Source organism: Capsella rubella, unplaced genomic scaffold (assembly GCF_000375325.1).
Source record: "Capsella rubella cultivar Monte Gargano unplaced genomic scaffold, Caprub1_0 scaffold_2, whole genome shotgun sequence".
NCBI classification, from domain to species: Eukaryota; Viridiplantae; Streptophyta; class Magnoliopsida; order Brassicales; family Brassicaceae; genus Capsella; species Capsella rubella.
In genome coordinates this window covers 8,661,869-8,683,342 of record NW_006238922.1, presented here as the reverse complement: position 1 = coordinate 8,683,342, position 21,474 = coordinate 8,661,869, and the positions used below count along the sequence as shown (strand labels likewise).

Here is a 21,474-nt window from a genome sequence, read left to right as displayed (position 1 = left end):
AGAGAAAGGTAAGAATGAATGATTCCAATTTCCAACTAAATCGGTCCTCTTAACTCATTAACAAACATTAATAAACCATGTCTCTAAGAACCAAAAAAAAAAAGCTTATTTTCACCAGCCAAACAAGATTCATTTGGAAGATCCTAATGTTAGGTGCAAGATACTACAAACTATAGTTTGTCCGGCTATCGATGTAAGCTTGCGTTGATGGCTCCCTTCCAAGAAAACTGGTGAGAAGTTCCATTGGTTCTTTGCCTCCTCCTGGGGCCAACACCTGATAAGAAAGTAGTTGTTTAGTTCTTTTCACACTCGCACACCACTAAAGCAAAGGGAAAAAACAACGAATACGCTTCTTACTTTGTCTCTGAACTGCAAGCCGGCATACAGATTCGGATGCCCATCCCCAAATTTTGAAGCAAATATATCAGCAGCATATACCTGTGGAAAAAAGCGGATTCTCAAGACAAAAAAAAACCTATGGAATGAGTGAATCACGACAGAACAAATCAATCATACCTCACTCCATAAACGACTGTAACATGTTGCTTCAGAGCCAATTACAGCACGTGGGAAACATGAAGCAGGGTTGGTTCCTTCCACCGCTGGTAGCCCTATCATTACCTATATATATTGAGAGAGAGACTAGTATAAGACAAATTAATCGCGTAAAAAGACCAGATTGCTATGAGAGTTTCTGCTTTTACCTTTGGATGAAGACTCCTGATTAGCTGCAGTAAGTCAGCATCATCGTCCGAATATATTATTTGATCAAATAGACCTGATCATTCATATTTCAAGTATCATTAGTCAATACCACATTTTACCTGCTAAGAACTGCCTAGTTAAATTATGCTTCCTCTAAAGCATAATAAGAACCACAATCTACTCGTCTTACTTACAAATCATTTTTTGTCCTAACAAATTGATATTTCAGTGAATAAACTACAGTAATGCAAAATGAAAAGGTATACATGTGCATCATTGAAACTCAATTAAGACATATGCAGAGATGTCTCACAATATAATATCTCCTGAAGCGACTTTAAAGCAGAGAAAGAATATCGCCAACGTTTGAGTGTTTTGCAGACTTCATCCACAAGTGGCTTGGTGATATCCTGCAGGTCCAACGGATTAAATAAAGCAGTCACAGACTAGAGTGGCAACACAACTAAATCCCAGGTTGAAACAAATTATTATGACTAGTCTACCAAAAGAACAATTATCAACAATTTAGTCGTGAGAAGCACTCACCTGACGATAACCTGATATCAACTTCAACGTGAAACTCTCGTAACACCTAGAGATACCAGAATTATATTCCACCTATAAGAATTTGGTTTTGATACAGAAACACTTTTAAAAAAAAAGTATCAGTTTACTTACCAGTTTTCCAATAACTGAGAAGGGATCTCCCGAAAATCAGGGTCAACACGTAGGCCCGAGAATCTAGCAAATGAAGCACGATTGCAGATATGTTGGACCTATTTACGAATGATTGCAGATAGGAAGGAATATCAGCTCATAAGTCGTAACATCCTCTGATTTATACAAAAGATGCCAACAGAGTTTATTCTGCTGTTCCAGGTAACCAGTTTCATTCACGTACCACATGGCCAAACTCATGAAAAAGATTAACCACCTCAGAGAATCCCAATGGCACAGCTTCACCACTATCATCCTTGGCAAACGGTGCAATAAGCAACGCCACAGGAATCTGGAGACAGAAGTAAATAAAAATACGAATACTAAAACGTTAAAATATATCTACATGAGATCACAATATTAATTTATTCTTTGAGTTGCACTATACTTCCACATAAAAGTCCGACATGGATGTAAGATTATCACCTGACATGCACCATTGGAGAACAGTGCGTTATTCTGAAGAGCCACCACACAGCTGTGGTTACATTTTCCTTCCCTGTCCAACAAAATTATTCCTCGAATTCAAAATGAAATGGAGGCTCTAAAAGTAAAGAGGAGGATGAAGTAAGGTTGCTAGTGGACCTTGTAAACATGTCAAGATAGAAATATCCCAAAAGCTTTCCAGATCCGGAGTCAAAGACGGCAAAAGCTCGAACATCATGATACCAGACATCAACTTCTGTAACCTCCTCAAATTTTATTCCTGTATGGCGAAATCATAAAGGTGGTCAGCAAGCTATCACAAAGATGAAATAAATGGATAGTAAATATTCTCAAGCCACAGAAGCAAAACAGAAATTTATTAAGACCCTAAAAGATTTTAGAGTACAGACGTAAACTCACCAAAAAGGTCCTGACATATTTTAAAGATCCCGGAAAGGACCAAGCTGACAGGAAAATATTGCCGGATATCTCCAAAATCAAGATCAAACTGCAACTCCTCTACCCTCTTTATGTAATATAAAAGATCTTCTATGCCAAATGGAATCTCCCCTTCTTCTTTTCTCTGAGATTAAAAACCCAGTAAGTTAAACAGTGAGAAAGGCATCACCGATTATTATATAATACCAACATATTATTACCTTCAAGTCTTTCAAAATAGAAAACTCTCTAATAGCCAAGTCAGTTAAACTGGATGAGATGTCCTCCAGGAACCTGATCACCTGGCATAAGAAGGGCGTCGGCACAAACGAGTAATGAAGAATGCTAAACTAATCACTTAGGGTTCTTTCACAAACCCTCATTGATGTCTTTGACATTCTGCGATCAAGAGCATAATCTGCGAAGTGTGCATAACCAAGGACGCGAGCTAATCTATGGCGTGACTGAACCTACAGAGATGAGAATAGTAAAAGGTCAACCGATTAAAGTGTGCTGCAGGCTTCTGTCAAGGATTTTAGAATAGACACGCAAGTACCAATCTTTGTAACACTGGAATATTGGCATCTCCACATCTCTTTCCATATGCCATTGCCACCGTCTTCCTTGTCTTGGCTATCTGCAAAGTTTAAAATAAGAGCCAAAACTTATTCAAAGACAGATTCTAATGCATTGGCCTTGACACATAGAGAGTGATGTTGAAATTATCCCTAGTTATTAAAAAAGCCAGTATCAAGAGTTGGCAAGTAACTGCCACCATTTCTGTGGCACGGCAATCAACAAAGACCATGGAAATTCTTACCTTGCACAATTCTAGAATAGCTGCGACGTGACGACTTTCCAAGGTCAGCTTAAATTCTTTATTGTGAGTTTGTTCCAAACTCTGCAGGAGAAAGTGCAGAAATGAGAAATAGTTTATCAAAAATTTGCATATGTGACAGAGTAAGCAAATTAAATTTGGAATAAACACCTGAAGAAATTCTAGAGGCAAACCAGCAAGCTCATCCTCAGTAAAAAAGAGACAAGAACTATCTTCATTTAAATTCTGAATGTACCGCAAGCTAAGCTCATCAATTTCATTTGTTAGTCTTTCAACTTCCTCTCTTTTTACTGCAGTAAGGTTCAGACCATTGTCCTCGAAGTCTCTAACCTGTCACTGATAAAACAGAAATCAATAATTTGGTTCAATTCAAACAGCAGTCTACAAGCAACTCCTGAAAATGTGCTATAAAAAGGAAGCTCATTATTCCAACTGCTTTCTTCTAGAGTAACTGAATGAAGCTCAAGAATGCAAAATTCTCTGGTCTAACTCTTAAAGAGTACTATATGATAGTCCACGAGGATAAAAACACCTCAAATATCAATATTACAAAATTATGAACCAAGAAAATAGAAATTAGAAATGATAACTATGATCAGGAAAACAGATGAACTAAATAATCTCAGTTGTTAGAAGGTGTTTATGGCTAAGGCACTACATAGCATTAGCAGAAGCAATGTGATATCTGAAAACCTTGAGAGCAATATATAAGAGGAGCACATAATTCAATTTTCCTTACCAGACACTGTAGGTAGCATTTAGCTTCCGGTGCTATTGATTCTCCCTTTGCAGCATAAATTTTGATAATCCGGTAAACATCTTCACGTTTTCTGAATAGCTTGCACAAAGAAATGAATTTCAATTTCATATAAAGTGAATCAGAAATCCAAAACAGCATCAAAATTCCAATTTCACCTGCAGGAGAGAATATGAGCGTCGATTTTATGCTCAGCTTCAGCACTAGCTTTACGAACATTATCGTGAGGCGATAACATCTTAGGAAACACACAACATTGTATAAGCGAGAGCTGTCTAGCTTCCAATTCAGCCAACGGCAATACAACATTCTCATAAGAGAGCTACAAAAGCATTATGAATCAAAATCAGAAAAAAAAAAAAATTCCATATAAATCTAACGTTTCCCCTAACTTTTTCTTAATCCAGTAATTTTCAAAATACCTTATCTAAAGCAACCAAAGCAACATCATCATGAACTCGCGTGGACTTGTGAATAATTTCGTCAGCTAAGTCGAGAATCTCCTTCGCAGATAGGTTAACACAAACAGTATCACAACCCGGAAGACCTAAAATTAATCAATGAATTAAGGTAAGCATTGTGAAATTTTGAATTCGTGAATCGCGGAATCTGAGAGTGATAGAGTGAGAGAGTGAGAGGGTACCTTTCTTCTTCGATTTTTGCTTGTGAGAATTGAAAGCGAAGATGGCGAAACTGACGGCGAGTCCTAGCAGACCGGCGGTTCCGGTGAAGGTTACAAGGTTAAGCTTCTTCTTAGGATTAGATCCTTCCATTTTCTTGTCGTTTCCTTCGTTTTCCGTCATTTCCCCTCTGCTATTTTCTCGAGAAAGGGAAAAAAGAGAAAGAAACAAAAAAAGAGCGACTGGGAGGGAAAAGCCTCTCGCTCGCTGATGGACCCAAAGGAAGAAAGTGAGACCGAGACGGGAAAAAACTATTTCCTTAATTTTCATTTTTTAAAATTTAATCCAATGTTAAAATGGTCTAAAACTACTTTTAAACTAAAATAAATATTACGAAAACATGTACTGTATTAATTTTTTGTTATAAGCAAGAGCTATCTTTAAGAAATAAGTAGATAAATTATTGCTTTAAAAAAAAATTATCTATACTTTTCCTTTTGCTTTAATACATTAACATTAATTTACAATTTTATATTTGATATGTAGTATAATAACTTTTGGCATTTAATTTCTTTAATATTAAATGCTCAATCACCATAACTTTTGCTAAATATTATTCACTGTTATAATTATCACCAAATGTAGAAAAATGTGGTTTCATAATTTTAGTCTAAAATATGATTACACAATTTCTTCAAAAAAATAGTTCACATGCAAACTACTTATCACAAATGTTATCTTATTTACATTTATTTACAAAATACATTTACTACTAAAATATTATGTTTTAAGCCTAATTATTTTATTCCGGAAATTTTTTTTACCATCATCTCTAAAATGGTCTTTATGAACATATTAAATATTTTAATTTAAGATATATATTTTTTACACATGTCCATCATGTGAATTACTAAACTAAAAATCTAAGCTTTCAAAATTCTAATTCACATCAAGAGGAGATAATATATCCAAATTTTATTTTTTGGAATAATTTTTTTTTAATGTATTTTAATAAAGAAAATTCCCTTCAGTGTTTTTATTAAATTAAGCATATCCTCTTATTTTAATGAGTAGGAAATATGTAAAAAGGTATTCCGACAAATCGATTTTTGGAATTTTATAAATATGTAACGTATGTGCATGTTTATAACATTTAGGGTTTTTGGAATTGGTCGACTTGTTTTCTCACTTTTCTTGGTCTAGCTAGAGCTATGGCGGATAATGAAGAGAAATCCCTCACCGCTGAGTCATCATCAACCTCGGCTAAACCATCAGTCGCCGGCGAAAACAGAGAGCCCATAACGGAGAAGAAAAAGTGCGGCGATGTTGAGGAAGTAAGCGTAGCAACGGAGCTTAATCGTTTGAGCATTAAGGAGGAAGAGAAACGTGACTCTGTGCTTCACGAACCCGAAGATTCAAATATCGAAGCGGTAAATAATTAGATTTTGTGAATTTGTGAATTGATCTTAGATCTCTGGGTTTTACTGGAAAATGTAGGATTTTGATTTGGATGATTTTGTTGATTTTCTCGCCTAGGTTATTTCTGGTGACACAGTGTATACATCAGCAAGTAGGTTTGAGGATTTGAACTTATCACCTGAATTGATAAAAGGCTTGTACGTGGAGATGAGATTCGAAAAGCCGAGCAAGATCCAAGCAATCACTTTGCCCATGATCATGACTCCACCTTACAAGCATCTTATTGCCCAATCCCATAACGGATCAGGCAAGACTACATGTTTCGTGCTTGGAATGTTGAGCCGGGTTGACCCCACACTGAGCAAGACTCAAGCCCTTTGCATTTGTCCCACCAGAGAATTAGCAAACCAGAATATGGAAGTCCTTCAGAAGATGGGCAAGTTCACTGGGATCACTGCTCAAGTGTTTGTGCCAACAGGCGTACCAGTCGCCAAACAAGCTCCTGTTTCTCCCCATGTGGCTGTTGGCACCCCTGGAACACTTAAGAAGTGGATGACATATGAGAAACTAGATCTAAGTCATTTGAAGATTCTGGTTTTTGATGAGGCTGACCACATGCTTGCTACGGTATGCTCTTTATTCTGTTTTCCTTTTTCCTGCTTATTTTCTCAACCTCTTTGTAATAGTTTTCTTTCATATGTTTGTTGCAGGATGGTTTCAAGGATGATTCCTTGAAGATAATGAAAGACATTGAGTACCAAAAGAAAAAAAAGAATCTTGATACCAGTTTCCAGGTCTGTTAAACTAGTCTCCGTCTAGTGATCTCAGTTGAACGTAAACTCTTTTGCTTTTCCTTTCTTGTGGCAAACTTGATTACAAGATTGAGTTCTTTGACATGTTTTTTTCTTATTTGTTTACAGGTCCTTCTTTTCTCTGCAACTTTTAACGAAACCGTCAGGAAATTTGTTGAGAAAATAGTCAAGGGTGACCCCAACAAACTGTTTGTAGAAAGAAAGGCTCTGACTTTGGACTCAGTGAAGCAGTATAAAGTGGTTTGCCCGGAGGAACAAAACAAGATTGAAGTCATCAAGGATCAGATTATGGAGCTTGGGGATATTGGCCAGACCATTATATTTGTGGAAACAAAAGTGTCAGCGGACAAACTGCACAAAGCTCTTGCAGAAATGGGGTATGATGTCACCAGCATTCATGGTAGTATGACAGTAGCGGACAGAGATACAGTAGTGAAGGAGTTCAAAGCAAACCTAACTCAAGTTCTCATTGCAACCGATGTCATTGCAAGAGGTTTTGACCAAAAGCAGGTTAGTGTTATTATCCTTTTATCTTTTGGCCCCAAAACCTGTCTCTCGTAGTTCATGTGTCTTGCTTGGTTAACACAATAATGCAGGTGAATTTGGTTGTCAATTATAATCTGCCCTGTACTTATAACACCGAGGAGCCAAATTATGAGGTTTACCTTCACAGAGTGGGAAGGGCTGGCCGGTTTGGCGGTAAAGGAGCGGTATTCAATCTGTTGTTAGATGATGGGTGGGATAAAGAAGCCATGGAGAAGATCGAGAAGTACTTTGGAGCAAATGTTAAGGAGATAACCACTTGGAACTCAGAGGAAGAGTACAAAGGCGCTCTAAAGGAAGCTGGCATCCTCGGATGAAAACTATTTCCTTAACTTTCATTCTGTTACTAGTATGTATTTAGTTTCATGGTATACATTTTAAAAACAAACAAAAATATATTCATATTATGTTGTAAGTAATATTTAAGAAGTATATTCAAACTGGGCAAGGCCGAGATTAAGAAGTTAAAGGTCAGTTTAGAGGTCAATATCGTCGCGGGGTTGGTTTCAGCTGGAGAAAAAAGCATTGGAGGGTTTGAAGATTAAACCAACTAGTTCATTTGAGTTGGCTTATAATACTGCTTGCTCTTTGATGGAAAACAATAACTATGCTGATGCAGAACAGCATGTGCTCACTGCCCGAAGGTAACCCATCTTGGGATTGCACATTAGTTAGCTGTACTAAATAGGATCAGTAATTCGGTAAAATAGTTGTAACCACTGAACCTTACTGTTTGATCATAATTCTTTCGTGTCTTATCACCACTGCCAAGTATTTTATCATGTGTTTTCCTTGAACATCCCCTGCTTTTGATAAACACATCAATCTAGTATGTAGGGATGTTTACATGATTTCCTTTTTTATTGGGTATCTTTTTCAACACATTGATCATAACAACACTTTATACTGGTTTTTTAAGTAAGCAGGAATAATTTTAACATCACTCTCTATGTGTCGAGGACAATGCATTAGAATCTGTCACTGAACAAGTTTTGGCTCTTATTTTAACTTTGCAGATAGCCAAGACAAGGAAGACGGTGGCTATGGCATTGGAGGGTTTGAAGATCAAACCAACTAGTTCTTTTGAGTTGGCTTATAATTCTGCTTGCTCTTTGACTGAAATCAATAACTATGCTGATGCAGAACAACTTCTTCTCACTGGCAGGAGGTTTATAATCTCACTTTATTTAAGAGATCTAAGCCTAATTATGTAGGATTGCTCATTATTTATGTCTCCTAAGCCATTGTTTCTACTAGTGATTTCTGAAGAGGTTCTTTTTGACACGGGTAAATTAGTTGTTAGCACTGTTTTGTCTCAATTCTTTCTTGTCTTATCACCACTGCCAACTATTCAATCATTTTCCCATCAACATGCTGCTTTTGATAAGCACATCAAATCTAGTTTGTAGGGATGTATACATCAACACTTCAAGTACATTGATCATTTGACTGCTGATTTTCAGAAGTCTTGTACAATGTAACTCATACCTGATAAATTTTTTGTTGCTTTGAGACATAATTTGTCAGGAAACTGTCACTGACGAATTTTCTGATGAGTATATCGAGAATGAGCTTGCCCCAATTGCTGTTCATGAAGCATATGTCCAACAGGTACTTTTTATACTGCTTATCTCTTGTCAAGATATCTTCCAGTTCTTAGTAACATAGTTTTTTTCTTTGTCAGGTCCTTGGAAAGACTCAAGAATCCACCAGCTCTTGTGTAGACATAATTAAACGCAATCTGGATGATGAACCTACACTTGCTGTTGCTTGTGAACAACCTTATTGCCTTAAAAGGTTCCAAAGATATTTCTGATGGCTTGATGAAGTTTGATCGGCTGAAAGAAAAAGACTCCCAAAATTTTCAGCTTTCTCAAGCACTTGATGCAAAGCTTTCACAGAGAAATAAGGAGGTTCATATATGCCAATCGCGTACTTCTACTCCTCCATGCAAATAAGATGGATCAGGTCCTTTTAACTTGCAGTCTGGCTTATTCCTCTTTTGTTTCTTCTGTGCATACTCTGCTTAACCAGTTAAGAAATTTTCTTTGCCACAGGCACGAGAACTTTGTGCTGCATTGCCTGGTATGTTTCCCGAGAGTGTTATTCCTACATTGCTTCAAGCTGCTGTTTTGGTGAGAGAAAACAAGGCTGCCAAAGCTGAAGAACTTCTGGGACAGTGTGCTGAAAAATTCCCGGAAAAGTCTAAGTTGCTTCTCTTGGCCAGGGCACAAATTGCTGCTTCTGCCAGTCATCCTCATGTAGCAGGAGAGTCCCTGTCCAAAATACCTGATATTCAGCATTTTCCTGCAACTGTTGCCACCATTGTCTCCCTTAAAATCTGTTAGACCTCTGTTTTTGTATATTCTTCTTTTTATAAAATAACGGCTAATGAGATTGACCGTGTCTTGTGGCTACGATAACACTTCTTGGTGCATAATTTTGTCCTTGTACTATTATAAGCAAATTGTTTAAGCCACCTAGCTCGTGTTAGTCGATACTCGATACTATTCAACTAGCTATTACAGTATCTAAATGTTAATGGCAGGTTTCTATTAGTTTGTTGATTAGCATCATTGATTATGTGTGTAAAATGTTACTTATACATTACTTAGCTAGAGAAAAAAGCTTCTTCTTTAACAAGCGAAAACGTGTTTCTATATTAGATAGATTGTTGTGTTTGTGGATCGATCAACGAGTATATGTCTACGATAAAAGGAAACATTTTCAAGTCATGCTTGACACCAAATCTCTCTGTTAATTAGTCATATAGAAATTAGCGATTAAGTTTTGACGTGTCATGACACCTTTTATTGTTTTCCTTTAATTTGTGTACAAACAAAACTAAAAGTGAAAACCTTTTTTTTTTGTCAGAAGAAACAATGTTAAACTTGAGATATTGACGTGTGATTCAATTAGCAAGAACTAAACTACACTAAAGCAACTTTGTCACTCTCATGAACTTGGGTATCGTCCAATGATCTCAATGCTAACTGGCTAGTAATTTTAGTAAGTTTTTAACGTGTGTGACTAACATTTCTCCTTTGGTTTTTAGATGCATGTAAGCCAATGAAATGAAATTAAAGGTGTGTATGTATGTACGCGGTTTTACGACGCAACAAGTTAAACTAAAGTCTCTTCTCTTACTCATCACAACGTTGGTAACAATTAACCATTCTTTAAGATTTTTCTATAAATACAGCACACTTGTGGTTTTGTCTGGAACACATAACACACTACTAGAGCACATCACAATACAGTAGAGAAGAAAGAAAAAAAAAATGGAGAATTCAAGTTTCGACACAGTATTTTCGCTAGATCTACAAAAGCACATTATGTCATTTTTCACTCTGAAAAGCTTGGCGAAATGCATCTGCGTCTCGAAGCAATGGGCATCTCTTATCCGTGGGGAAGACTTCGCAAAAGTTTACTTGACCCGATCGGTGGATAGGCCTCGACTGATGTTCATGGTCAGTCGAGATAGAACCCAGCCGCCTGAACCTGAGATGTCGTGGTTTCACGATGTTTGTGAAAATCCAAGTATGGAGACGTTGTTTCACTCTGTTTACCTAAAGGAAAAGGAGGAACCACTGTTGTCGTCTGGTCAACAACAGTTGCGTATTTCTTATGTTCAGCCAATTACTTGTAGTGCTCTTCGACCCGTCCAAGGTTTGGTCTGTCTTCATTTGGACAATCAGATTGTGATTTGCAATCCGGGTGCGAAAACGTTTCGGAAATTACCGGAGGTCGATGGGGGTAATTCTGAAGTTTGCATAAACTGTTTTTTGGGATACGACAAAGCTACGGATGTATTCAAGGTGTTATGTATATCATTGTATGATATGTCTGAAACCCCCATTACGACGTATCAGGTTTGCACGATAAGATCTACCGCCGGTGAAGAATCTTGGAGACCGATCACATGTGAGTACGGTCATAAACCATGTGATGACGGGCTATTTATAGACGGGGTTTTGTACTATAAAGCTGAACGCTATAGTGACAAGGCTCGGGTAATAATGAGCTTCAATGTGATGTCTGAAGAATTTAGTGTCATTGAATTATCTGAGCAAGTTAGCAGAGGAGGTCATAGTTGGGACTTGGTGAACTATAATGAGGAAATTGCCTTACCTGCTCCTGTTGGCTACAACACTAGCGGTTTGCAAATGTGGGTTAGAGATCAAATGGGAGAATGGTTACTCAGAAGCATTCCGATTCCTCCTTGGAAGCAAACTGTTGAAGACAAACCGTTTTATTTCGTAGGCAACATTAATAGAACAAATGAACTTGTTTTCACAGACAGCCCCTCTCTTGGAAATCAAAACTTACCCTATATTGTGTTGTTGTACGATACAAATTCGGGAGATCTAAGAAGATTTAAAATTGAAGAGGTGAAGGGTCATTATGTTGAAACCTTCGTGGATCATGTGGACAGTACTTGGCTTATCTGAAGAATAAAGATCACTGCTGGTTTGTTGGGTTGTTCTGTCTCTCCAGCCTCTCTCTCAAGTGTTCCTTTTCATTTATACTCTTGACTTATGCTAAACAATAATGTTGTCTTGTCTTTTTCAAGTCATACTGGTCTGATTTGGAGGATTGTTAGTCTTCTTCATTTCTATTGTTGTTATATCTCTTTTACAAACCTATGCTAAATAATGATATTGATGTCGTTAATCTTTAATCTATACATACTATCTTATTGAGATTTTTCGTTGTCTTCATTATCATCAAAAACACATTTTATTGCCAATTAGTATAAAACCATTTCCAAGATGTTCGAAGTGATGTTTTTAATACAAAAACAAAAACAAAAACAAAAAATGGAATGAGTCATATGAAAGAAAGAGTGCAAAATCAACTAATGTTTCAACTCCCATTATTCTTAGGACAAGTAGTTTAATAATCTTCAACATCATAATCAGTTCAATTAAGAGATGTTTTCAAGTGATGGTCGTCGTTTCATACTAAGCACAGACGAAACACATACAATTGTGTAGTTTTACAATTTGAAGAATCCCCTACCTTGTGTAATGAAACTAGCAGTGGTCCAGAAAGAGACTATGATTGGGCTTCACAAATCAGATATATGGGCCTTGGCACTTTATGGCCACTTTGGTTCAGATACAAAACGACACCGTTAGGAAAATCACATGAAACTCCCGAAGATAGTTATTTTCTCGGTTATCTAATTATCTTTGTAGAAAAGAAACAAACCTGTCTGGTCTTTTCGAATGTGATTCTCCGTTTGTTGATTGATGATGATGAGGCTGGTTCAAGTATCTTCTACTGAATCCATTTCTTCTATTTCCTCTTCCTCGGACAAACTGCACAAAGCTCTTGCGGAAATGGGGTATGATGTCACCAGCATTCATGGTAGTATGACAGTAGCGGACAGAGATGCAGTAGTGAAGGAGTTCAAAGCAAACTTAACTCAAGTTCTCATTGCAACCGATGTCATTGCAAGAGGTTTTGACCAAAAGCAGGTTAGTGTGTTATTATCCTTTTATCTTTTGGCCCCAAAACCTGTCTCTCGTAGTTCATGTGTCTTGCTTGGTTAACACAATAATGCAGGTGAATTTGGTTGTCAATTATAATCTTCCCTGTACTTATAACACCGAGGAGCCAAATTATGAGGTTTACCTTCACAGAGTGGGAAGGGCTGGCCGGTTTGGCGGTAAAGGAGCGGTATTCAATCTGTTGTTAGATGATGGGTGGGATAAAGAAGCGATGGAGAAGATCGAGAAGTACTTTGGAGCAAATGTAAAAGAGATAACCACTTGGAACTCAGAGGAAGAGTACAAAGCCGCTCTCAAGGAAGCTGGCATCCTCCAAAACTATTTCCTTAATTTTCATTCTTTTACTAGTATGTATTTAGTTTCATGGTATACATTTTAAAAACAAACGAATATATATTCATATTATGTTGTAATATTTAAGAAGTATATACTATATAGATACATTTTTAGTTGGGAAAATAGTGTTTTTTTGGCCTTACTACATTAATTAACTTTTTATAACAGACGTAACTTTACATTTCTACATTTTAAATTTATTGCAACATATTATTTTAAAAAATTCTAGTAATGTTAAATTATATACTTATATAGATATATAGATATCTTATAATATATGTTTTATGTTAAAGCTTTCATCTTAGCAAATATCAAAATTTAATTAGACAAAATTCGTCTACAGGTATCAAAATTTCATATATTGCTTGATACATGTCCCCATCATGTTCAGTTTTATACAAGTATCGGAATTTTATCAATATACTTGACAAGTGTCATTACCATGTGAGTTATTAATTGTAAAAACTAAACTTTTATATAATGATGAGATAATATTCAATTTTAATTTTTGGAAGTAAAAACTTGTATTTAAGTAAATAAAATCCCCTTCAGTGTATTTTAATTAAACTTAAGCGTATTATTTTAATGAATAGGAAATATGTAAAAAAGTTTTTCGAGATATGATTTTGGCATTTTATAAAATACAGTATGTAACATTTTTTTTTTTTTGTCATAACAGTATGTAACTTATGAACATGTCTAGAACTAGTCTAGAAGCATAACATTGGCATACGCAGAAGAAAACCAAAACCAAATTATATTACTGTTATTGTCCTTTTAACAGTTTTCTAAAATTTGTATCTATCTGCTTGATTTTCAAATATCCAGCATAAGATAATTGGACATGAACATACATAAAATGATATTTCAAAAGCCCATATAAAAGCCCATACGTTATCTTGGCAATGCAAACCCTTGACAAAAAAATCTGGAAGCTTGGATCCCGTTTTCATCTCCGGTGTTTCGTGTTCTGAGAAAACTTGAAGCAGCCATGGCTCCCAAATCGAAAGAAAAAGCCAAAACCTCGACTTCACAGCCTCTTCCAGCAATCGAAGATCTCTTCTCTTCCATCCATGAACATAACCAGCAATCTGAATATGAAAAATCCGTCAAGGTCGCTGATCAAGGTTTTCACAAATTCTTACTTACCTCCTCCTTCCTCGTACAATTCTCGTTGATTTTGATTTGATGAAATTTGAGAATCTGGTGAACTTTTTTTTACAGTTTTGTCGATTGTACCTTCCGATGAAGATGCGATCCGATGCAAAGTTGTGGCTCTAATCAAAGACGATAATATCGATGGAGCTCTTTCCGTCATTAACTCGATAAAGAATGTTTCAATCGATCTAGGATTTGAAAAGGTAAGGCGAATTTTGCATCAATCTAAGTGCATTTGCTCTGGAAATTGCGCTAAGATTTGTAAGCTCTTAGAGGGAATCTAATGGATGGATTTGTGTTTTATCTGAAAAGGCGTATTGTTTATACCGTCAGAACAAGATAGATGAGGCTCTTGTGTGTTTACAAGGTCGAGAGAGAGATCCAAAGGCTTTGCTTTTGGAGGCTCAGATTATGTACCGTTTGGGGAAACCAGATGCTTGTTTGGATTTGTATCAGCAACTGACCATGGCTGAGATTAAGAAGTTAAAGGTCAGTTTAGAGGTCAATACCGTCGCGGGGTTGATTTCAGCTGGAAAAGCTTCTCAAGTGCAAAAAGCATTGGAGGGTTTGAAGATTAAACCAACTAGTTCATTTGAGTTGGCTTATAATACTGCTTGCTCTTTGATCGAAAACAATAACTATGCTGATGCAGAACAGCTTTTGCTCACTGCCCGAAGGTAACCCACCCATCTTAGGATTGCACATTACTTAGCTGTACTAAATTGTTGTGACCACTGAACCAGTGAACCTTACTGTTTGATCATAATTCTTTCATGTCTTATCACCACTGCCAAGTATTTTATCATCCCCTGCTTTTGATAATCACATCAATCTAGTATGTAGGGAAACTTTTTCAACACTTAAAGCACATTGATTCACTGACTACTGATTTTAAGTCGTGTACAATGTACTGCTGATTTTTCTGATAAATGTACTGTTCCGTTGAGACAGAATTGGTCAGGAGACCCTCACTGATGATTTTACTGACGAGGATATTGAGGTTGAGCTGGCCCCAATTATTGTCCAATTAGCGTATGTCCAACAGGTAAGTTCCTTATTTTCAAATTCTTTCTTAAATTAAGAAAGGAGAGGAAGAGGAGTAATTTTTTATGCTGCTCAACTTTTTCTTTTAACATCTTGTCAAGATATCTTTCACTTCCTAGTAACAATTTTTTTTTTTTGTTAGCTCCTTGGACAAACTCAAGAATCCACCAATTCTTACGTAGACATCATTAAACGTAATCTGGATGATGAACCTACACTTGCTGTTGCTGTGAACAACCTTATTGCCTTAAAAGGTTCCAAAGATATTTCTGATGGCTTGAGGAAGTTCGATCGGTTGAAAGAAAAAGACTCCCAAATTTTTCAGCTCTCTCAAGCACTTACTGCAAAGCTTTCACAGAAAAATAAGGAGGCTATATATGCCAATCGCGTCCTTCTACTCCTCCATGCAAATAAGATGGATCAGGTCCTTCAAACTTGCAATCTAGCTTATTCTTCTTTTGTTTCTTCTTTTGTTTCTTCTTTGCATACTCTGCTTAACCAGTTGAAAAAATTTATTTGCCACAGGCACGAGAAATTTGTGCTGCATTGCCTGGTATGTTTCCTGAGAGTGTTATTCCTGCATTGCTTCAAGCTGCTGTTTTGGTGAGAGAAAACAAGGCTGCCAAAGCTGAAGAACTTCTGGGACAGTGTGCTGAAAAATTCCCGGAAAAGTCTAAGTTGCTTCTCTTGGCCAGGGCGCAAATTGCTGCTTCTGCCACTCATCCTCATGTAGCAGCAGAGTCCCTGTCCAAAATACCTGATATTCAGCATTTTCCTGCAACTGTTGCCACCATTGTCTCCCTCAAAGAGCGTGCTGGGGACAACGATGGTGCTGCTGCTGTTCTTGACTCAGCTATTAAATGGTGGTCGAATTCAATGACCGAGAGCAATAAGCTTAGTGTATTGATGCCGGAGGCTGCTGCATTCAAGCTCAGGCATGGTCAAGCAGAGGAGGCTTCACGGCTATATGAGGAGATTGTGAAAAACCATAATAGCACAGGTGCTCTGGTTGGTCTTGTGACTACACTTGCTCGTGTCAACGTCGAGAAAGCAGAAACTTACGAGAAGCAGCTTAGGCCCCTACCAGCTTTGAACACCGTTGATGTGGATAACCTAGAAAAGACCTCTGGTGCAAAACCTATCGAAGGCACTGCTGCTTCATCGATTCAGGAAGAAGTGAAGAAAGAGAAGGCGAAGAGGAAGAGGAAGAGAAAGCCAAAGTATCCCAAAGGATTCGATCCGGCAAACCCAGGTCCACCTCCAGACCCTGAAAGATGGCTTCCCAGAAGGGAAAGGTCAAGTTACAGACCCAAAAGGAAGGACAAGCGAGCTGCTCAAATCCGTGGCTCGCAGGGTGCAGTGGCGAAGGATAAACAAGAAGCAGCTCCTTCAACATCAAAGTCAAACCAAGGGGCCAGTTCTAAACCGAATGCACCTGCACCTTCTTCTTCTAGGGCCTCAAAAAAGAAGTCTAGAAGATGAACGAAACAACCCTTTAAGATTGTTTTATCTGTTCTGATAAAACAAAAACAAAGAGTACTTAGCATTGTCCTTTTTACTTTGGATTGATCAAGTTTTAATTGTCTTGACCCTTTTAAGATTTTGGTTAATTTCTTTTTGCATTGCCTGAATTCTTTTGCTTTTTAACGATATTTGAAGCGGTTAATAGGAGTAAAACACTAAAGCTAAATAGAGATGAAGAAGAGAAAGAATGGATTAAGAACAACAAGAATCAAATAACATCTCTCTACTGATCACTTTTCAGATTTCTTGCGGAGCTCCTTCACCCATTTGAACCCAAGTAATGTCTTCCCAAGACTGCTTTTGCTTCCATCCTCTTCCTTCTTCTGCTTCTTACTGCTCTTTTTGCTCTCATCCTCGTTCGTCGGACACGGAAGAGGGTCAGGATTGTTATAATCCCATTGATCAGCCCACGATGGCCCCGAATCCATATTCTTCTCGACTTGCAGATGTTCAAGAATCAAATAACCATTAGTTTGGAGGAACATATTTCATTATATATTGACAATAATGTGCAGCTTTGTTTTTCTTGTTCGTTGTTGTTTGGTTGACTCGGTTTAGTTATTAGTTTCCTCTCTTTTGTTTTGGTAACCAACTCCTAAATTACAAAGTCTGTTTTTTGGCCATCTGATTGGTTGGCAAAGAGAAATCAATATTTTGTCTTTTGACTGAAAATTTGGTCTAACTATCTTCACCTAATTTTACAATGAACGAAACAATTCACATCAAATTAATTTACAGGCGATAGGAACCGCTGATCTCCAGATAGTCTAGAAATCTGATCAAAGAGTATTACGTCATTTAACCAGTTTCACAAGTATAACAATGTGATCTAATAAGATGAATCATCGATTAAATAATTCAAAAGATTTAGGAGATTCTCATATTCATCTAAAAGAACTCGACGTGATCAGCAATTTCTCTGCATACTAGTTTTGATTCCGCAGCCAAATTTATGCTTTTAGCTATGGCAAGCCCGGTTCGCTTATGCGTAGATGTTGGCTCATACTTTTTCACCTCCTCATCCTCTTTCCCTAACAACAAAGCCTCCCTAGCAGGAACGACATTCTCCCACCAGAACTCCCTTAGTACATCATGTATGATACTCCAATAGCTTCGGTCTCTCATCACACGGAAAACCGTGCTTCCATTTCGTGTCCAGCAGTACAAGTTTACCCATTCCCGGTCCATTATCTCCATCTGACCCTGCAGCTGAGGCATGTAATAGTAGGGAACTTTTTTCCACGGTAACACAGTTTCGGTTTTCCCTTTGTTATATGGGCATTTCACTTCTAGGATACCAAAGCAATCAAGAATTCCATCCGGGGATGCGCCAAGCCAGTGAAACTGCTCGTTGGAGTGAATAGCAAACCCCATTGAACCGACCTCACAACCCATGATTCGCTTGTACCTCTCTATTGCAGCTGGTTCCATCTGTACACCCCAGTTCATAGCAAACTGTGCAGATTCCTCAAATACTCGTAAATCTGAGTCATATACCTTTTCATGCCAGAGCTCGGCACGTCGGGTTCCTTTCCAAAAACCGAGCGCTGTACTGAATGTACTTGTGGTTAACTTATCTTTCCGCAAAGCGAACCATTCTTCCGATTTCTGAGGGACATCTGATGGGGAGAGAAGGCTTGACACAATTACTGAAGAACGGGGATGACCAAAGGGTGAAGTAGTTTCAGTGATGAGTGGTGAGGCAGTGGAACAAAACCTCTTTTTCGAAACAACAGAACCGCTTGACTTGGGACAAAGAGTGTGGAACCCAGAAACTGAGCAAGTCCTCAAAGTTGAACGAATCATGCTACTGAAAGCAACTTTATTTGGCTTCAAGACACTACAGAAACCGCAGACTGAAACACAAAGTTAGAGAAAACATACACTCAAGTTTAATAAAAGTGACTGCAATATATGATCAAAGCTTATGGCCTACTTTATCAATACAAGAACGTTTCAAATCAGTGATAAACCTAGAACCCTGGACTGTAATCTTCTTCCTAATATACGGAAAAAAAAATACAATCTTTGAACTTTAAAAGCATCAAACAGATTCAAACAAAAAAAAAAACATATTAAAAAGGAACAACATTTGTGGAGGAAATCAACTAAACCCAGATACGGGAACAAGCAGCGAACTTTCTATTATGAATGTATCAATTTTTCCAATTAAGCCTCGCGAGTTCATCTACTAAAGCGGATTAAGAATCAATTTACCCACAAAGCAAAAAAATTGAAAGAAAAAAATAAAAACACAAACGCCCACAAGGTGTTCGATGATATTACCAGAAACACGCTTCAAGTAGAGAACTCCACCACCACCATTCCGAGCCGAGGAAGATGAAATAGAAGAAATGGATTCAGTAGAAGATACTTGAACCAGCCTCATCATCATCAACAACGAACGAAGAATCACATTCGAAAAGACCAGACAGGTTTGTTTCTTTTCTACAAAGATAATTAGATAACCGAAAAAATAACTATCTTCGGGAGTTTCATGTGATTTTACTAACGGTGTCGTTTTGTATCTGAACCAAAGTGGCCATAAAGTGCTAAGGCCCATATATCTGATTTGTGAAGCCCAATCATAGTCTCTTTCCCGACCACTGTTTGTGCTGTGGCTTCATTTGTACGTAGTATGAAACAGCCATCACTGAAATTTTCAAGTTGAAAACATCTCTTAAATGAACTCATTTATGATGTTAAAGATTATTTTAACTACTCGTCTACTTGTCCTAAGAATAATGGGACTTGAAACATTAGTTGATTTTGCACTCTTTCTTTCTTATGATTCATTCCGTTTTTTTGTGTGTGTTTTTTTTTTGTATTAAAAAACATGATCACTTTAGAACATCTTGGAAATGGTTTTATCTTAATTGGCAATAAAACATGTTTTTGATGATAACGAAGACAACGAAAAATCTCAATACGATAGTACGTGTAGATTAACGATTAACGACATCGTTATTTATTATTTAGCATAGATTTATAAAAGATTAACAACAATAGAAATGAAGAAGACTAATAACACTCCCAACAAGACCAGTACGACTTGAAAAAGACAAGTCAACATTATTGTTTAGCATAAGTTAAGAGTAAAACGACATAAATAGAAATGATGAAAACGAACACTTTTTAGAGGCTAGAGAGACAGAACAACCCAACAAACCAGTGATCTTGTATGTTCTTAATTCACATAAGCCAAGTACTGTCCACATGATCCACGAAGGTTTTAACATGATCACGACCCTCCAAGTTTTCAATATCAAATCTTCTTAGATTCTTCTCTTCCGGATCGTAAAACAACACAATATAGGGTAATCCCTTGCGTCCATGAAGGGCGTTCTCGGTGAAAACAAGTTCATTTGTTCCATTAATGGTGCCTCTAAAAGAAAACGTTATGTCTTCAACAGTTTCCTTCCAAGGAGGAATCTTAATGTTTTTTTTGGGTAACCATTCTCCCATTTCATTTCTAACCCACATTTGCAAACCTCCAGTTTTGTAATTAACAAAATAAGATAAGGCAATTTTCCCATGATAATTCACCAAGTGCAAACCATAATCTGACCTAACTTGCTCAGATAATTCAATGACACTAAATTCTTCAGACATCACATTGAAGCTCATTATTACCCGAGATTTGTCACTATAGCGTTCAGCGGCATAGTACAAAACCCCATTTATAAATAGTCCTTCAGTAAGTGGTTTATGACCATACTCACATGTGATCGGTCTCCAAGATTCTTCACCGGCGGTGAATCTTATCGTGCAAACCTGATATGTCGTAATCAGGTTTATAAATATCCCACTTTGACATGTTATACATAACACCTTGAATACATCCGTAGTTTTATCGTATCCCAAAAAACTCTGTATGACAGTTTTTGGATCCGCTTCGATCTCCGGTAAAGTCCGAAACGTTTTCGCACCGGGATTGCATATCGCAAACTTATTTCTTAACTGAAGACAGATCAAACCTCGGACTGGTCGAGTAACACTACAAGTCAATGGCGCATAAGAAATACGCAACTGTTGTTGGCCAGACGACAACAGTGGTTCCTCGTTTTGGTAAACAGAGTGAAACAACGCCTCCATGTCCACGTCCTTTTTTTTATTCTTGTTAGTTATGTTGACCTTGGTAAAAAGTGATCTTAGGCCCACTAATGAGCCGGGCTCAGGTCTTTGTTCTAGACAAACATTGTGAAACCACGACATCTCAGGTTCAGGCGGCTGGGTTCTAAATCGTGTGACCATGAACATCAGTCGAGGCCTTTCCAACGATAAGCTCAAGTACACTTTTGTGAAGTCTTCCCCACGGATAAGAGATGCCCATTGCTTCGAGACGCAGATGCATTTCGCCAAGGTTTTCAGAGTGAAAAATGACATAATTAATGTGCTTTTGTAGATCTAGCGAAAATACTGTGTCGAAACTTGAATTCTCCATTTTTTTTTTCTTTCTTCTCTAATGTAATGTATTGTGATGTGCTCTAGTAGTGTGTTATGTGTTCCAGACAAAACCAAAGATGTGCTGTATTTATAGAAATATCTTAAGAGCTCAATTGTTACCGACGTTGTGATGAGTAAAAGACTTTAGTTTAACTTGTTGCGTCGTTAAACCGCG

General features: G+C 37.4%; 7 protein-coding genes across 7 annotated transcripts; 3 read left to right on the top strand and 4 right to left on the bottom strand.

Annotated features, from left to right (window-relative positions):
- Positions 1-4: 4 nt before the first annotated feature.
- LOC17894312 (probable thimet oligopeptidase) lies at positions 5-4,781 on the bottom strand. The gene is made up of 20 exons (XM_006300558.2): positions 4,525-4,781; positions 4,304-4,428; positions 4,040-4,203; positions 3,864-3,954; positions 3,275-3,454; positions 3,107-3,187; positions 2,843-2,923; positions 2,664-2,756; positions 2,508-2,588; positions 2,269-2,431; positions 2,008-2,128; positions 1,849-1,921; positions 1,607-1,714; positions 1,384-1,481; positions 1,252-1,297; positions 1,019-1,115; positions 705-778; positions 517-621; positions 358-438; positions 5-274 (listed from the first exon to the last, which is right to left on the bottom strand). Exons 1-20 carry the CDS (start codon positions 4,682-4,684, stop codon positions 164-166), a joined length of 2,133 nt encoding a protein of 710 aa, XP_006300620.2. The 5' UTR covers positions 4,685-4,781; the 3' UTR covers positions 5-163.
- An 877-nt stretch (positions 4,782-5,658) lies between these two features.
- Positions 5,659-7,715, top strand: LOC17894283 (DEAD-box ATP-dependent RNA helicase 38). Its single transcript, XM_006302116.2, has 5 exons — positions 5,659-5,931; positions 6,038-6,547; positions 6,631-6,714; positions 6,841-7,242; positions 7,329-7,715. Exons 1-5 carry the CDS (start codon positions 5,713-5,715, stop codon positions 7,590-7,592), a joined length of 1,479 nt encoding a protein of 492 aa, XP_006302178.1. The 5' UTR covers positions 5,659-5,712; the 3' UTR covers positions 7,593-7,715.
- Positions 7,716-7,830: 115 nt separating this feature from the next.
- Positions 7,831-13,731, top strand: LOC111832165 (DEAD-box ATP-dependent RNA helicase 38-like). The gene is made up of 5 exons (XM_023788524.1): positions 7,831-7,919; positions 8,292-8,588; positions 12,705-12,758; positions 12,847-13,096; positions 13,721-13,731. Exons 2-5 carry the CDS (start codon positions 8,505-8,507, stop codon positions 13,729-13,731), a joined length of 399 nt encoding a protein of 132 aa, XP_023644292.1. The 5' UTR covers positions 7,831-7,919; positions 8,292-8,504.
- Positions 13,732-14,043: 312 nt separating this feature from the next.
- Positions 14,044-16,951, top strand: LOC17896537 (signal recognition particle subunit SRP72). The gene is made up of 6 exons (XM_006300773.2): positions 14,044-14,254; positions 14,352-14,488; positions 14,598-14,962; positions 15,237-15,330; positions 15,472-15,753; positions 15,855-16,951. Exons 1-6 carry the CDS (start codon positions 14,119-14,121, stop codon positions 16,809-16,811), a joined length of 1,971 nt encoding a protein of 656 aa, XP_006300835.1. The 5' UTR covers positions 14,044-14,118; the 3' UTR covers positions 16,812-16,951.
- Positions 16,952-17,405, bottom strand: LOC111831913. Its single transcript, XM_023787479.1, has one exon. The coding sequence runs from the start codon at positions 17,336-17,338 to the stop codon at positions 17,084-17,086; it is 255 nt and encodes an 84-aa protein (XP_023643247.1). The 5' UTR covers positions 17,339-17,405; the 3' UTR covers positions 16,952-17,083.
- A 152-nt stretch (positions 17,406-17,557) lies between these two features.
- Positions 17,558-19,304, bottom strand: LOC17895983. Its single transcript, XM_006302257.2, has 2 exons — positions 19,140-19,304; positions 17,558-18,709 (listed from the first exon to the last, which is right to left on the bottom strand). The coding sequence occupies exons 1-2, from the start codon at positions 19,246-19,248 to the stop codon at positions 17,742-17,744; spliced, it is 1,077 nt and encodes a 358-aa protein (XP_006302319.2). The 5' UTR covers positions 19,249-19,304; the 3' UTR covers positions 17,558-17,741.
- Positions 19,305-20,045: 741 nt separating this feature from the next.
- On the bottom strand, positions 20,046-20,948 carry LOC17894081 (putative F-box protein At1g70960). Its single transcript, XM_023788523.1, has one exon. The coding sequence runs from the start codon at positions 20,946-20,948 to the stop codon at positions 20,046-20,048; it is 903 nt and encodes a 300-aa protein (XP_023644291.1).
- Positions 20,949-21,474: the final 526 nt, after the last annotated feature.

Excerpts from the sequence above, each read along its gene's own strand:
- LOC17894312 (XM_006300558.2), bottom strand. The coding sequence starts at position 4,684 with ATGACGGAAAACGAAGGAAACGACAAGAAAATGGAAGGATCTAATCCT. Across the intron at positions 2,589-2,663 it reads TGTCAAAGACATCAATGAGG|GTGATCAGGTTCCTGGAGGA; the intron begins GTTTGTGAAAGA and ends TTCTTATGCCAG. Across the intron at positions 2,129-2,268 it reads AATATGTCAGGACCTTTTTG|GAATAAAATTTGAGGAGGTT; the intron begins GTGAGTTTACGT and ends TTCGCCATACAG.
- LOC17894283 (XM_006302116.2), top strand. The coding sequence starts at position 5,713 with ATGGCGGATAATGAAGAGAAATCCCTCACCGCTGAGTCATCATCAACC. Across the intron at positions 5,932-6,037 it reads AAGATTCAAATATCGAAGCG|GTTATTTCTGGTGACACAGT; the intron begins GTAAATAATTAG and ends TTTCTCGCCTAG. Across the intron at positions 6,548-6,630 it reads CTGACCACATGCTTGCTACG|GATGGTTTCAAGGATGATTC; the intron begins GTATGCTCTTTA and ends TGTTTGTTGCAG.
- LOC111832165 (XM_023788524.1), top strand. The coding sequence starts at position 8,505 with ATGTCTCCTAAGCCATTGTTTCTACTAGTGATTTCTGAAGAGGTTCTT. Across the intron at positions 8,589-12,704 it reads TAGTTGTTAGCACTGTTTTG|ACTCAAGTTCTCATTGCAAC; the intron begins TCTCAATTCTTT and ends AAAGCAAACTTA. Across the intron at positions 12,759-12,846 it reads GAGGTTTTGACCAAAAGCAG|GTGAATTTGGTTGTCAATTA; the intron begins GTTAGTGTGTTA and ends ACAATAATGCAG.
- LOC17896537 (XM_006300773.2), top strand. The coding sequence starts at position 14,119 with ATGGCTCCCAAATCGAAAGAAAAAGCCAAAACCTCGACTTCACAGCCT. Across the intron at positions 14,963-15,236 it reads CTTTTGCTCACTGCCCGAAG|AATTGGTCAGGAGACCCTCA; the intron begins GTAACCCACCCA and ends CCGTTGAGACAG. Across the intron at positions 15,754-15,854 it reads ATGCAAATAAGATGGATCAG|GCACGAGAAATTTGTGCTGC; the intron begins GTCCTTCAAACT and ends TATTTGCCACAG.
- LOC111831913 (XM_023787479.1), bottom strand. The coding sequence starts at position 17,338 with ATGTTCCTCCAAACTAATGGTTATTTGATTCTTGAACATCTGCAAGTC.
- LOC17895983 (XM_006302257.2), bottom strand. The coding sequence starts at position 19,248 with ATGATGATGAGGCTGGTTCAAGTATCTTCTACTGAATCCATTTCTTCT. Across the intron at positions 18,710-19,139 it reads CTACTTGAAGCGTGTTTCTG|TCTGCGGTTTCTGTAGTGTC; the intron begins GTAATATCATCG and ends TTTGTGTTTCAG.
- LOC17894081 (XM_023788523.1), bottom strand. The coding sequence starts at position 20,948 with ATGGAGGCGTTGTTTCACTCTGTTTACCAAAACGAGGAACCACTGTTG.